Source organism: Clavispora lusitaniae (assembly GCF_014636115.1).
Source record: "Clavispora lusitaniae strain FDAARGOS_655 chromosome Unknown tig00000003_pilon, whole genome shotgun sequence".
Lineage (NCBI taxonomy): Eukaryota > Fungi > Ascomycota > Pichiomycetes > Serinales > Metschnikowiaceae > Clavispora > Clavispora lusitaniae.
The window spans coordinates 955453-970296 of NW_027093975.1; the positions used below are offsets into that span (position 1 = coordinate 955453).

Below are 14844 nucleotides of genomic sequence, written 5' to 3' on the forward strand. Positions count from 1 at the left end.
GAGCCAATACAAAATAAATGTTTGAATTAAACGAAGAGCTAATACGAAGTTTGATTAGACGAGCTAATATGAAAGAATGTGATTAGACAGACGAGCTAACGAAAGGTTCTTTTATTATTTATATCTAATTGTTGAAATTGTGTATTTTCGGGTATTTCAAATGGTATGTTCTTTCAGATTTTATGTTCTTTTTTGAATGAGACGATCTAATACGAAAGAATGAGATGAGACAGACGAGTTAGTGAAAATAAGTGTTTAAGCGAAGAATCTTGCGGTCTTAGAAAGTCTAGTAGGTATAGTCTATGGTGATTTACCGGTTGGAAGCTGACTTCCATCGTCAGTACATTCTCTATTTCTTCTATTAATTCTCCAGAACATTGTACTAATTGAATATATAACAGGCTAGCCAACTAGCGACTACAACCAACCTTCTCCTCTTGATAATTAATCTGGATCTTCCATTACGCCTTCTCCTCCACCTGGCCGTCGATGTACTGCACCTCCTCGCTGGAACTGTGCTCCTCGTCATCCACAGTCTTGGTAGGACCATGGTAGATGCGGTGGGCGTACACATAGTAGTACAAGAGAGACAAAATCCACACGCCCGGAGTAATGACACACGTGTAGTTCATCGAATCCTTGTCCGGGTTTGTGTTGGTGGGGAACATCACCATGACAATGGTGTAGGCAATGAAAACGGTGGAGACCCAGCCGTTGACCCTGCTCCAGAAGGGACCCAAGTAAAACGGCCCGGGCTGGAACTTCTCGTCCATGTACAACAAGCGGAGAAACGTGGGCATGCCCCAGGCAAAGTAGTTTCCGGCAATGTACAAGGTGAAAAGAGCGTTTGCGGCGGTGGTTCCGATAAGACACAAGAGACCAATGACAATGGCCGCCACACCACCGGTGATCACGGCGTGGATAGGCACAGACAACTTCTTGTTGACTTTCTTGATCCACCACGACATGGGCAAGCCGTTGTCTCTGGCAAAGGCGAAAATCTGTCTGCTGATGGCGGTGAGAATGGAGGCGCCCATCAAAAACTGGGCAAACGCAATGAGCACCATGAACGCCATGGCCACCTTCTTGCCCTGACCCGCCTTGGTTTCAAAGGCGTCGTAGATGATCTGCGCCATGGGCTGGCCAAAGGGCAGGCCCAAAATGTCATTTTCAATGTCGTTGGTCTGGATACAGAAACATGTCACCACCATAATCACCCAGCCCAAAACGCCGCACATGGAGATGGAGGTGATGATGCCAATGGGGATGGTCCGAGTCGCGTTGGTGCATTCCTCAGACATGTGCACACACGAGTCAAAGGCCCCAATGGTCCAGATGGCCGGCAACCATGCCTGCGACAACTGCGTCCAGCCAATGGGGAAAGACGTGTAGTTGGAGAAGTGGCCAAACACCCAGCTGGCCGACTTGAACAGGCCGCGCGACGCTGCGATGGGCATGGCAATGACAAAAAGCGCAATGAGCGTCACATTCACCACAATGGACGTTGTCTGGAGCCACGCCGCATGTTTCAGCGAAAGACAGGTGATGGCAATGTGCGCCACCACGCACGCCACGAAAACGCCGTACGTCTTGGCCGACGTGATGTTGTAGTTGCCGTCCTTGGCAATCACCACCACCGACAACACCTCGGTGGCAAAGCCGTAATCGACGGAGCAAAGCGCGCCCACCAACGCAATGGAGTTTGTGTTTCCCACCACGTACGAGATCACAGACTTGTACTTGGCCGGCGCGTAGTAGTTGGTCCAGTAGTAGAGCCCGCCCAGCGTGGGCAAGAAGGAGGCGTTCTCGCTCATGGCAATGCCAATGGTCAAAATCAAAATCGACGATATGAGCCAGCCCCAGATGGCGCCGGCCGGGCCGGCCAAAAGCGCCGTGGCAAGAATGGACGCCACCGAGGGAAGCAAGCCCATGATGGAAAACGCCACGCCAAACACCTGGAGCGTCAGGAACTGGCGCCGGAGCTCGGGCTTGTAGCCGATTTGCGCCAAAAGCTCATTATCGTTGCGCGAAAAAGAGGCGGTGATGTGTGGCGCCACGACGTTCTGCGTGTTGTTGTGGTAGCGCGAGTCCGAGACCACGGCCTCGATGATTTGCTCGCCAGAAAGCACAGGGTGGATCATCTTGGCGAAAAGACAAGACAAGATTTGCACGGGCCTTATATATCAGGGCGATAAGATAACGTGTGCAGGCGCGCGGCGAAGATAAGACCGATAGGCATGGGGAAGATTGAGGTAGATGATTGAAGGAAGATTGAAGGAAGCGAACAAATGGGACTTTTTTGGACATGTTTCAATTCGATTGGCGAGGTGGATTGTGTCTGGACAAGATCAAGTGCACTTTTGGACGCTTTTCGTCGACATCTAGTCAGTGCTGGAGTTTCTTGGTGACATGCCTTGTGTGCAGTACCATGCCGCTAAGATGCAGCGGGCGGACTAGCTCAGGTACATATATGTGACAGGTGTCATGGATAATCCGTTCGCCGTGCGACCATGATCTTGCCTGGCCGATCATTTATAGATAAAGATGTGGCGGCAATTTACGAGACACTGGCGGCTTTTGGCCGGGATCTTTATGCCCGTTTAGGAAAAGAGATCCCGGCCTGCATCCACCTGGCAGATAACGGACGCCACTGCACATCGGCATTCCAAGGTAGACATTGGGAATGATAGAAGAGATGGGAATGATAGAAAGAGATGGGAATGATAGAAAGAGATGGGAATGATAGAAAGAGATGGGAATGATAGGAAGAGATAGGAAAGAGATAGGAAAGAGATTGGCAATCCTCATACTGTGTTATATTGCGGCAATCTGGATTGAGAAGTTGGAGGCCATTGGTACCTTCTCGATCAGGCATGTTCAGGCCGATGCACGATTTATCCAATGAGATCAAAAGTCTATTAGTACGTCAAGCATACAGGATTCCTTTTTCTACTTGACATTAAGTCTATGACCGGTTTGTCAGTCAGGACAAGTGGCCTACCATGCTGACCTTCTTCCAACAGACATAAGTTGAAAAAAGTTGAACAGGTACGATGTTCGCAAGATACTAATCGGATTGTCTGGAAAGTGAGCTTGCATAAAGATGGGCTCAAAAGGAGTAAGGCCGGTCAAAGAGCAAATAATGGTTTTCACCACAGCTGGGCAGAAAACAGTGTTGAATTCGCCTATATTGTAGACGGACAGTGAATGGGTAATCGAGACCAATATGTTCAATCCCCAAGTTGGGACAGTACCACCCCACTTTCATTTGTAACATCAAACGTTAGGTCAAGACATTGCAATGAATGTTCCGAAAAGAGCCTGACAGTTTCATGTGTCAAATGCACGGTAACTTTCACCGAAATTTTTCTAGGTCTGGAGAAGTCGAAATACCAACACAATGGACAAACGAAAGGAAAGTGATATACTGGATACGCGGTGAGTCCAAAAAATACTTATACTCTATTTTAGGTCATAAATCTTGCCTTATTCCTTGGAATATACCAGGCAAACCATACTAATTTGGACTTCACAGTTGGTTTCGTGGTCTAGTTGGTCATGGCATCTGCTTAACACGCAGAACGTCCCCAGTTCGATCCTGGGCGAAATCAATTTTTTTTCTTCGAGTTTAGCTGACTACTTGAAACAGGTCTCGTGGTACTCATCTCATCAGTAAAAGTCGACAGCCTTTGAAGTTTTTGGTTTTTCGCATCGGGTCATCAGAAGGTCAAATATCTCACAGTAGACCCGCACGCATATTTTTCATCTTATTTCCGTACTAATGTAGATAGTGGCCTAGATATGTCACTTCCATTAATATTCCTTCCCGTTGGAGAATGCTGAACTTATAAGCTTAGAGTGGGCCAACATGAAACTCATATGGAAGGAAAATAAATTATTCAGAGTAAGGCAGGCCTGCTTCAAATATAGCTACTCTGTTGTCTACTTCTACTCATTTATATCAATAGGGTTTTCATTAGCTTGGTTTGAGCACATAATCCGAGCAGTATATAGACGTGTTGAGTTTGCTAGCTTCATATAATGGCAATGTCGAAGAATAAACTGAACATCGTTCCATCTCTTCACTTTTGAGTGACTGAGTTAAATTAAATAGACAGAACTCTGGGATTCCTCTTCGAACATTGCAGAACACCAAACTTAACTACATCTAACATTAACTGCACGGTGCAACTTTCCGATATACAGTTCCTTGCTGCCCAATGCCAATGTTATATTGTCTGCTCTATATTGTCAGCTACATTGTATTGTAGCAGGGCACGCGCCCTAAGAGTAAGCTCTTACACGTGACCTTCTCTTCGCATCGGTCTGCGTTTTCATACAGGCCTGCGCGCTGAAAATTTCTCGCCTATATAAGAAGCGCTGTCTCTGCATTTTTTTCATTCCACCTCATCTCCAAAAATGGCTACGTATGTCACAAAATCATCTACACTTTCTGCTGGCAAAGGTTCGGCCTAAGGTGTGATGTGCTTTCGCAAGAAAGTTCGAGACTTGGAACCAGTCAACTTCTCGAGAGGATTCTCGGAAGTCTTGTTTCATTTCTCAGTTATGACAATGCTGTTCCTGGAAACTCTAGTTTCTTGTGAAAGCATTATAACACCCCTCAACGACGCAGACGCTTGCGTTGCGCATGTCCTTCTGTTTTGTTTTGTTTTGTCGTCATAATTATCACACGCCGTAAGCAGCTTCCATAGCACCTACTAACATGTTCAGTACTTTGACCCCAGAGACCCACATTAAGAAGGCTAAGACCGACGCCAAGACCATTGAAAAGCGTGAAGCTGAAAAGGCTGTCAGAAAAGCTGTATGTATCTAGAAACCTTGTGCATGAAAACAAAACTTTTCCACGGTGGATGCTTTTGAAGATGATAAACCACCATTTGAAGTGACTAGCTTCGGCAATGCTGTCGTTCAGTTAACCATCTTTCGGGACTGAGAAAACATATCGAGCCGTGGAAAAGCATCGAGTATTGTAACATTGTACTAACTATTACAGGCCAACAAGGAAAAGAGAATCGCCATCGCCGAGAGAACTGCTGCTTACAACAAGGAGTACAGAGATGCTGAGCGTGCTGTGATTGAGGCCAAGAGAGAGGCTAAGGCCAACAACTCTTACTACGTTGAGGCCGAGCCAAAGTTGGTTTTCGTCATCAGAATCAAGGGTATCAACAAGATGGCCCCAAAGCCAAGAAAGGTTTTGCAATTGCTCAGATTGACCCAAATCAACGCCGGTGTCTTTGTCAAGGTCACCAAGGCCACCTCCGAGTTGCTCAAGTTGGCTGAGCCTTACATTGCTTACGGTTACCCTAACTTGGCTACCGTCAGAAAGTTGATCTACAAGAGAGGTTTCGGTAAGGTCAACAACCAAAGAATTGCTTTGTCTGACAACCAAATCATCGAGGCTGCTTTGGGCAAGTACGGTATTGTCTCCATGGAGGACTTGATCCACGAGATCTACACTGTCGGTCCAAACTTCAAGCAAGTCAACAACTTCTTGTGGCCATTCCACTTGTCCAACCCTAACGGTGGTTTCAGAGCTAGAAAGTTCTTCCACTTCATCCAAGGTGGTGACACTGGTAACAGAGAACAGTTCATCAACAACTTGGTGAAGCAAATGAACTAAGCTTGTTGCTGAGTCTTTGTTTTGAGCTGCAGCTGTTTATAACTAATACTAACGCTCTGTTCTTTCTTCTGTGTATATTAATTGGATTATTTGGTTTACCAGGTCTACCGTGACTATCCTTGTTTTCTCGTGGTCTTAGCATCATGTATTCATGTCTGTTGATGTGTCTTCATTCGTGTTCCATAAAGCTCTTTGGCAGTCCGTTAGTATTTAAATTCTATTGATCTATTCATGAGAGTTCATCGTTTTAACCACTCTATGGTCTACATCTTAGTCCATTGCATCTAGTTCGTTATTGTAGCCATCGAAGACAACATTAGTTCCTATTTTATTCTAGTCTAGCTGATCTAATCGTTATGCCCTAGCCACTCTTTTCTTGCCCAGACAGATATTTCAAGCATAATATATCCCCGTATCTTGTCTCATTTTGAATCTTAGACATGCAATTCTCCAGGTTTTCCCCTTTAGTAGCCCATCCACTCCATGACCTGATCGTACTTATACTCGAGCCATGGCCACTGGCCCGAAAGTGAAAAAGTCAATTGCTCACAGTCTGATTCTGAAGCCGAAGCCCGCTGAAACAGACTTGCGAGGGCCAACGACACATAGTAAATGCATTTCAACGCGTTGGAAACAATAGTGAACATGAAAAACATGGCAAGGATCCCAAGAAATATTGTGCCTATGCTGTTTCCATCGTTATAAGCATAGAGCATCACTAACTCTCTGACGAGTGGAATCAGATGAACATAACTTAGATTGCTGGAGAACTTGACTTTTCGTTCAAGTTCCATTATGAGCTTGTTTTGCTTCTCTATAGCCTGCTTGAGGTCTTCGATTAGCTGGGTCTGTTCATCATGTTTACTTTCCGCGAGAGTACGTTCGTAGCGTTGGCAAAGTAACTCCAATTCTTCGATTTTCTTGTGCAATTGGCGCTCCTCCATTCTTAGAAACGTGCTCTTATCCAGTTTGACATCATAATGATTGAGGTTCTTTGCCTGTTTGAGTTCTGGATCCTCTGCTTTTCGCTCTGTGAAGTCATCTGTTTTGGGCCAGAACCGACCAAACAACGTATCGTTTCCCCGCTTGAATTTTTGCCACATCCTCGTCACTGTCGAATCTTCGGAGTTCTCTGGCGTGACAGCGGGCGCTTTTTCGTCAAAGTCCATTTCGCCTGGAAGCCGGTACTTTTTCGGCTCGTAGAACTTGTACTTGGGTTCAGAGTTTATAGGCTCCATAGACAGAAACAAGTCTCTTGGTTTCCTCCGAAATGCCGAATCTCCCTCGTCGGAAAACCTGTTTTCTTCAACCCTATACGGCTCTCTTGATCCATAGAATCTCTCGTCGTGCTCACTTCGGGGCCGACCAAAGTCCAGCTCTATCTTCGGCCCCGTGCTTTCTGCTTGTGACGACGATTCCCGAAACCGGCCGAAAAGCGTGTGATTAGAAGATGGATACGCATCCACCAAACGTTTGAGTTCGTATTCCGAAGTGTGAGCTCTTTTCAGCAAAAGTTCTGCAGTCGTCCGGCAACGCACTAGCCGTAGCAAGAAAGACTCCACTTCAGATCTTTGTATTCGCAGAAGCGGTTTGTTCTGTATGATTTTCTGTAGTAGCAGTTTCTCATCTTTTGTGATCAACGAAGCTACACCCACAAAGTCCAGAAGCTCGTCAATAAGCGCCGGAACTTCGGTCACGTAGAGAAATTCTCTTTTCGCCGAATTTCGCCTCTGCACATTTTCCCAACAGATGGAAATGTATCTTTCCACAGACATGGTTGTTGATGTTTCGCGATTGTGTGTAGTGATGAAACATCAAGAAGTAGTAAGAAAGGAAAAGTGAAAAGATACTTTTGACTCGTGTAGCAGATATTATGAAAGATATCACAGATTGCGGTAATTACTACTTGGTTGTGGAAAATGTTGGTTTTTCGAATTTCTGTGTTGGCTTTAAGTTTGCACTATCACATATTTATTGCCATGTCCGACACAATGTTACAGAAAAGTAAAAATGTAACCAAACATGAAGAGTCTATGACTGATTTTTTCAAGTGCTAAGATAGCGAATATCGGGGAAAGGGGGCAGAAGATGCTGTCTCTTTCCAGATGTGAAAATGCAAATCACCTAGCTCTAAACTAGTATCTGTCTACCGATCTATGTTAGTAGGCAAGAGAAAATTAACTATTCCTTCGTAAATACAAAACCTTATATCTAACCTATATAGAGTTACCGTAATTAAACTTACAGCGCTGAACCATCTTACAAATACTACCTTTACTTTCTTCTTGTTTCTTCATATACATGCTACTTGCTCTCTGTGTCATCTTTCAGAGGATTTTCTGCCACCTGGAACACCGCCTGTTGAAATAGAGCCAGGTTTTGGAACGCAGCCAGCCGTTGGAAAGCTGCTGGAAGATGTGATGTTATTCCTAGTCCAGTCATAGGAACACGGGCCTGTGGTTTCGAAGTGAGACCATCCTGGCTAGATGTCTCGGTTGTCAGTGCAAGAGAATCTTTTCCGTTAATTGATCCCCCATCCGCAGTTACAGACTCCGTTCCATCTGACATGACACCATTGCTCTCTCCAGTTCTTTTCGTTGAAAAACTGACAGGATAAGTGAGTGCTTCAGGCACCATCACCAGACGGAAATTGACATTCTTCAACAAATCTAGTATTTGCGAAAACATACCCGTCACCATCACAGGACTGCCGTAGAATTTCCGGAGCAAAAACATCTGGTAAACTTCCTTCATTTCGGGGAAGGGCAGAGACGCAAGATGTTCCAGGTAATACTCTCGTGACCTCACAACCAAATCATGAATAGCCTGAAGAATGCTAACTTCAGCCAGTGGCACAACACGAAGATTTTCTCCTTTAGAAATGAGGTGTTCGAGAACGGAGTCAAGCAACTTTCCTTCCAAGGCTGGATACATTGGCCGTGTACGATAAAATTCCAACAGTGTGCAAACGGGACAAGCATACTTGTCGTCATCTTCGCCGATTTCACTCTTGTCTTCCACACACGCCACATGATACCACTCGTGGCATTTATCACATTCAATCATCGTTCCAGCCTCATAATCCCGGCAGAGACAGTATCTCATGGGGTTTTTCTCGTCATACCCACCTTCGAGGTTTTTCAAAAAGAAGTACAGCGACGATTTAGTGAGCGAGTCAGCGTCATCCCCGGCAAAACTGGTTTCGCATCTATTCAAAATCTCAAATGCTTTCTTCACAATATTAATATTGCATGCGTGCTTCGAGTATTGATTGGGGATTTTCTTCTTGGACTTGGCGCCCGGCTTGTTGCCGATTCTATCCAAAATATTCTCAACTTCCGACAACCAAGCTTCTGCTTTTTCAACATCGGACCGGATGGCTTGACTTTCGAACAGATAGCCGCAATTTTCCAAGTCATCTAGTGTCTGCTTCACAGCAAATAACTTGTGCGTCTTGGAAGTATAGTTTTGAAGAAAGTCAATTAGCTTTGACTGTGCCTTGAGGTCGAGAAGTTCGTGATAAATATCCAATGTCACGAATAATCTTGAGTCTTGTTTCATTTTCGATTTTTCTTCCATGTCCTCAAGCAATTTTTCAAGCTGGTTCAAGTTCACGTTATTGAGCAATTTGTTTTCCTCAATATACTTTTTCACTGCTTCCTCATACTTATTTCCAACATAGACATATTGATCTATCGCTTTCAACTTGTCTAAATCAGCTTCTGCTAAAACCTGAAGCCCTTCTTCGTAAAACGCCTTTATCTCATTCAATGAAAAAACCTCCTTCTTACCAACGAACGGATCTCCACCACTGACAATAATGTCATACGTATCAAGCCACCGTTGTCTGTCTCTAAGGCGAATCAAGAATTCCAAGCTGGGAATTTTTATTCCAAAAGAAGTTCCCAAGCTGATCATATCACACATTTCTGACATTGTGCATTGTTCTTTCTTGATAAGCGCTCTGCACGCACGATCGAAATTTTCGATTTCCGTTTTGAACTCGAATATCTGATCAAACTCGGGGACATGGAAGATAAGCTTTGGGATCGTATCCACTAACTGGATGAGCCTCTCAAGTCCATTGGAATGAGAGTCTTGCAACAGGTTTGCCTGTTCTGTACCTCCATTTCGGATTCTTTGCTGATGCTTCAAGGCGAGAATGGACTGACATTCCTCTATGATATTTGTCGACTCATCCACAAAATTCTGAAGTGTTGAAAGGATCTGCTGGAAGACCTTCAATTTCTCCAGCTCAACCGGATCTTTGTGTTCTCTTGAACCGTGAATAAATTTCCGAAACGTCTCTCGCCCTGTAGTCAAAGCCAACGCAATTTTCTGCCCATCTGCAAGCAAGGATTTGTAAGTTTTCAAGGGGATTATTTCTCCCGTGGATATCATTTCATCATATGCTTTCATCCATTTCATGAAATCGACCGAGTATCCACTCAAAAGACGCTGGAACGTTTTCAACTTCTCGTCCGAATAGAATAGCTGAAACTCAACAGAGAAATTAGGATCGTTAAGAAAATCAGGAAAGGCTTCTCGGTTGGACTCAAAAATGCTTATGTATGCAAGAAAACCAGCGGGAGTCATCACAAAATTTTGGTGCGTGGCTAATTCCGTAATCACCACTTTTGATGGAAATGCATTCAGTAAATCATCATCAGAAACACAATCTGCCTCAGACGCATGGCGATCTTCAATCACAGTTTCCTTTAATTTGCAAATCTCTCGAATCTGTGACCGTATTGCAAGCTCTTTGGCTAAAAGATCATCATAAATTTCCAGAGCCTTTTCATAAACGGCACCACTGAAATGTATGGAAGTCGAACTTATCGATTCATATAGTTGGGCGAGATTCACAAGTAAGCGGAAAACCAGCATATTAGGAAGCAAACCTTGTTTCTTCAACCACTCTTCGCCTTCTTGGGCATAATCGAGCCATGTTCTTGTAGCAAAGTTCACTTCCTCTGACAAATTAAATCCAAAGGATATCGTAGAAGAGAACGTCTTCGGATACTTGATGATGAATTCCCCTGGTTTTTGAATCGTGGTAGTATACTCTATTCCTCTCTCACTAAGCATTTCTGGGGTAATTAAATACTCTTGATTGTATAGCAGTCTTCTCTTCTTCTGAAGATTCAGCAATTTCTCAAATTGAGGGTTTTGCGGGCTGCATCTTATTTCCGGATACGGACTGACCATATTTTCCAAAGAGTTGAGTAGAAACTCATATTTGATATTAAGGCTCTCATCATTCGTGCGTAATGCATCCATAAGTTTGTCGAACAGCCAATTTTCTTTTCTATAATTTTTGTTGATTCTCATGGAATGAGGATTCTTCTCTTGTTCTTCAACTATTTCGTCAATCAACGCCTCAAATTTCTCAAATTCCAGCTCCGGAATGAAGTACCATCTTTTAGCGCTTCCCAAAAACAGGTAATTGCAGAGCTGGGTGAAATGGTCTTCGCATTTCCAGTTCTCGGTACTGAAAGTCATTCCTATTTGAAGCGAGGTATTGGTCATGTCTCTATTGTTCAAATCTGACGCGGTGTAAGCCCCAAGTAGGGAATCAGGTAGAATAGGCAAATTATGCAAATTGAATGGGCTCAAGGATGTTCCTGTTGTTCGGGAAATATATGGTTTGCAGTTCAAAAAGAGAGATTCTGTTCGTGATGATGAATCAAGAGTTTTCCCTTTAGAGTCTACAGACATGCCGTTTCCTGAAGTTCCAGGAGTGGAAAAACCCATGTTATTGAGATGGCTTTTGAAGTTGGAAAAATCGTCACCCACACGTGGGAAACCAGACCCGCTGATGATATTGCAAAGGGAACTGCCGTTTTCTAGTTTCATGCCGTCAATGAACTGGGCCGAATTAGGGGACGAAACGATATCCCAGTACAATGCTTCCGCTTGGTCTATAGATAAAGTTTTTGTTCCATCTGGAGCAATTTTCTTCTGTGTATCTGCGCCAAAGTGTTCTGGATAGTTTGCCACTAGGAAATCCTGAAACTTTGCGTCTTTCTCCACGAATTGTCGAAGTGTATAAGTAGAGGCCAATTTGCCATTAGATTCTAAGCGAGTGGAGTCATCAATCACCGACAGACAGTTTGCGATCCACTTTAAAAACGCATTCACCTGTGCTGTCGCTGTTGTAGGAGTGATTTCTTCTGTAGTTCCATTATTTTCATTTTTCAACGCCAAAACAAGCGGCGACCTGACGTCCATAAGATGTGGCTCATTTAGTAGAAAACCTTTGGCCGATTTTAGGCGGATCGATCTTCTGAATTCTTTTGCTGATCCTAGAAGGAGAGGAGCCTTCTGGACTTTTCTTCTTTTTGCACCATCAGCATGTTTTTCGGTAAATACGGAACCATTTTCAGGAGGGACGTTCAGTGAACCAGAAGCATGGGTAATGGAAGAAAGATGTTCAGCTGAGGTAGGAGCTGGACCCAATTTCTCGGAACTAGAGAGAGTCTCATTTTGCAGTTCAGATACGTGTTGAAGGTCCGGTTGCTTTTGGTCGCTTTTCTCGTCCAATCCAACAAACGCTTCCTTTTCTTTGCCTAGGTGAAGTTCCAAAGGATACAAAATCTTCATATAGGATGTTTTGAGCGAGCTACTTAAGCTGCTGGTAATTTTGCCCTTATAACCAAGTTCACGGCCAATTTGCGCCCAAAGCTTTTTCTGCACAACTTCTTCAAAGCCTCCCTTCATGACAACGAAGCGGAAGAGATCATACAAATCCAACAGTCGTTTGTCCATCATCGGGAGTTTCATCAAGAACGGCGGAAGCTTCATTTTCAGCGCATCTTTGGGTAAGTCTGATTGTTCCTCCTTCACAGTTGGACTGGCTGTCTCTGCCACTGGAGATTTTTCTTGGTGGTCCGATTCTAGGCTGTTCAGTTCCGGTATTATCTCCTCTTTTACCTCGGTTTTGTCCGGCAGATTTTCAGCCGGCACAGTTGCCTCTGGGCCCTTTGGGTCAATGTCCAAGTTTGCTTGTGAATGGAGCAGAACAAGCTCGGCATAGAATCGAAGACGGCTTTCAAGCTCGTTTTTCGCCGGATTGTAGAGCATGCGGTTTGTTTTGAAACTGAACACGTCGTGGTTGATTTGAAAATACGTCTTGAACAAATTCTCGTTGGAATTGGAGAATCGGAACTTGACGGCGCCGTACTTCTTGCCTATCGACGCCACGGTTTCAGCAAACAGAACCGGATCACTGGCAAAATGAAGCCCATACTCGAAAACGGGAATGTCACGCTCAGACGGCGAATCCAGCGCATCTTCCAAAGCTATTTTCGGCAGCAAATGGAAAAGATCCACTGGATAATTGACTTTGGTTTTCACCTGTGGAGAATAGTAGGGCAGAAAGTTGGAGCTCGAATTGAAGTTGTTGACGTGGATCGACCGTTTCTGCTGGGACAGATCCGAAACAGAAGATGCGACATCTTTCGCCGGAGAACGGCCGAAAAACCTGCTGGATTCGGGAAACTTGGCTAGGTCTTCGGCAGACATGATGGGGAAAGTATGAAAGTAGGCCAATGCAAAAGATGCAGTAGATACATGTGCACGTGACCATATGGCCCACCACTCCGGCTGGATTGGCTAACTTAACAGGGACATAAGTGTTGTTTGTAGTGATTTATGGAATCATGCCTCTTGAAAGTCAGAAGGCTCATCTCGTTTGGTTATTTGATCCGCTGATATTTGATCCGCTGATGTTTGATCCTCTGATGTTTGATCCTCTGATGTTTGATCCTCTGTTATTTGTACCCATAGTAATTATTCTTCAATCCTACTATGGAAAGGTATAGCTGACCTGGTTTATGCTATAGATTATGGGATTTGCCAGTAATAGTAATACTTTGCATATCACATCAAGTGTGTTTATGACAGCAATGTGTGATAATTACGTTATTGGTGAGAATTTGTTGGTGTACAAAGCCTACACCACTTTCGTGGCCATACTGTATCTCTGAATTCTACATGGCACGAAGGTGAAGCAGCAATACTGGAGTCTGATGAATGACACCATTTTTAAAAAAAACTTGTGCTTCAGCCTGGCAATCAGACTGTACTTAAACTAAACGTTCTATTGTCCAACGCATCTGTCATGAGGGAGTGTGACATCTTTCATAAAAATCAATTCCAGCTCTTCTTCTGTAGGAGCATCCATCGGATTTATCTTGGATTTGATCACCAAGAAGGAGGTGTACATACTTCACTGCATTACCACTTCGAAATGACGATATTGTCTTCCATATCATCTAACACATATTAATACCATCTTACTCCTAATCATAACAATCACAACAGTTCAGGCGAACAAACGGCGAATTTAGTTGCTGAAGGTTGGCAGTTTGATAATGTCCAGTTTTGACTATGTTAATACTACATGACACAGGCGACTGGAGAGGATATAACCATCCAAAAGGATTCGAGAACTTTATACGGCTGGTAATGTAGTAACGAGATGGCCCATGATGAGTGAATTACTTTATAGAAACTCATGCAGAGCTGTGTGGTTTAATTCATGACGACATCCAACAGGACAGTTGTTGTCAAATGAGTATACAAATGAATGAAGAATCAACACTTCCAGTCTTCAGTCGTACGTGCTGCGACCATGTAAATATGTAAACATGAAAACATGTAAACATGTAATAGTGGAGGCAGAGGAGTACATTCTTTTGAATGGAGAGTGGATGAATGCGACTGAAGAACAAGTTTGCAGTATGATTTACCTGAATTTTAGTTTGATGTGATTTCCTGGGTGATTCGATCCTACCACTAGAATGGGACAATCCTTTGAAGCTGGCACACCAAGCTCCAACTTGCCTACAAGTCACGGTTCAGATTTAATGAAGCCCTTAACTTTTATAGGACATTGAGAAACGATTGAAGACCAGATTAAAATTAGTTAGTGTGGCCTAGTCTATCGAGCTAGAAGAAAAGTATAATGATTTAGAACCACGACGCTTGTAGAAGGTGCAAGCCAATTAAGATGGAAGAGTATGGAAGAAACGTAAAGTCATGGAAAACTTAGAACAAAGCGATTCGCATAAAATCAGACAATGGTTGGGTATCGAAATGACAGAGATAGGACGGAAGGTTAGACAGAAAAATGAGAATGGAGAAAAAATGGAAAATGGAGAGAAAAAGGAGAATGGAGAGAAAAAGGAGAATGGAGAGAA

The 14844-nt window shown here is 43.8% G+C and overlaps 4 protein-coding genes and 1 non-coding gene across 5 annotated transcripts; 2 read left to right on the forward strand and 3 right to left on the reverse strand. All coding sequences in view use genetic code 12, as the record gives it.

Annotated features, from left to right (window-relative positions):
- Positions 1-461: 461 nt before the first annotated feature.
- UGA4 (Uga4p) lies at positions 462-2141 on the reverse strand (the record flags this gene model as incomplete). The annotated part of the gene is made up of 1 exon (XM_002619263.1): positions 462-2141. One exon carries the CDS (start codon positions 2139-2141, stop codon positions 462-464), a length of 1680 nt encoding a protein of 559 aa, XP_002619309.1.
- A 1396-nt stretch (positions 2142-3537) lies between these two features.
- Positions 3538-3611, forward strand: FOB63_005493. The gene has a single exon. It is a non-coding gene; the product is annotated as a tRNA-Val (tRNA).
- A 1112-nt stretch (positions 3612-4723) lies between these two features.
- On the forward strand, positions 4724-5641 carry RPL7A (60S ribosomal protein uL30; the record flags this gene model as incomplete). The annotated part of the gene is made up of 2 exons (XM_002619264.2): positions 4724-4822; positions 5015-5641. The coding sequence occupies 2 exons, from the start codon at positions 4724-4726 to the stop codon at positions 5639-5641; spliced, it is 726 nt and encodes a 241-aa protein (XP_002619310.2).
- A 464-nt stretch (positions 5642-6105) lies between these two features.
- FOB63_000453 (uncharacterized protein) lies at positions 6106-7416 on the reverse strand (the record flags this gene model as incomplete). The annotated part of the gene is made up of 1 exon (XM_002619265.1): positions 6106-7416. One exon carries the CDS (start codon positions 7414-7416, stop codon positions 6106-6108), a length of 1311 nt encoding a protein of 436 aa, XP_002619311.1.
- A 529-nt stretch (positions 7417-7945) lies between these two features.
- On the reverse strand, positions 7946-13165 carry FOB63_000454 (uncharacterized protein; the record flags this gene model as incomplete). The annotated part of the gene is made up of 1 exon (XM_002619266.2): positions 7946-13165. One exon carries the CDS (start codon positions 13163-13165, stop codon positions 7946-7948), a length of 5220 nt encoding a protein of 1739 aa, XP_002619312.2.
- Positions 13166-14844: the final 1679 nt, after the last annotated feature.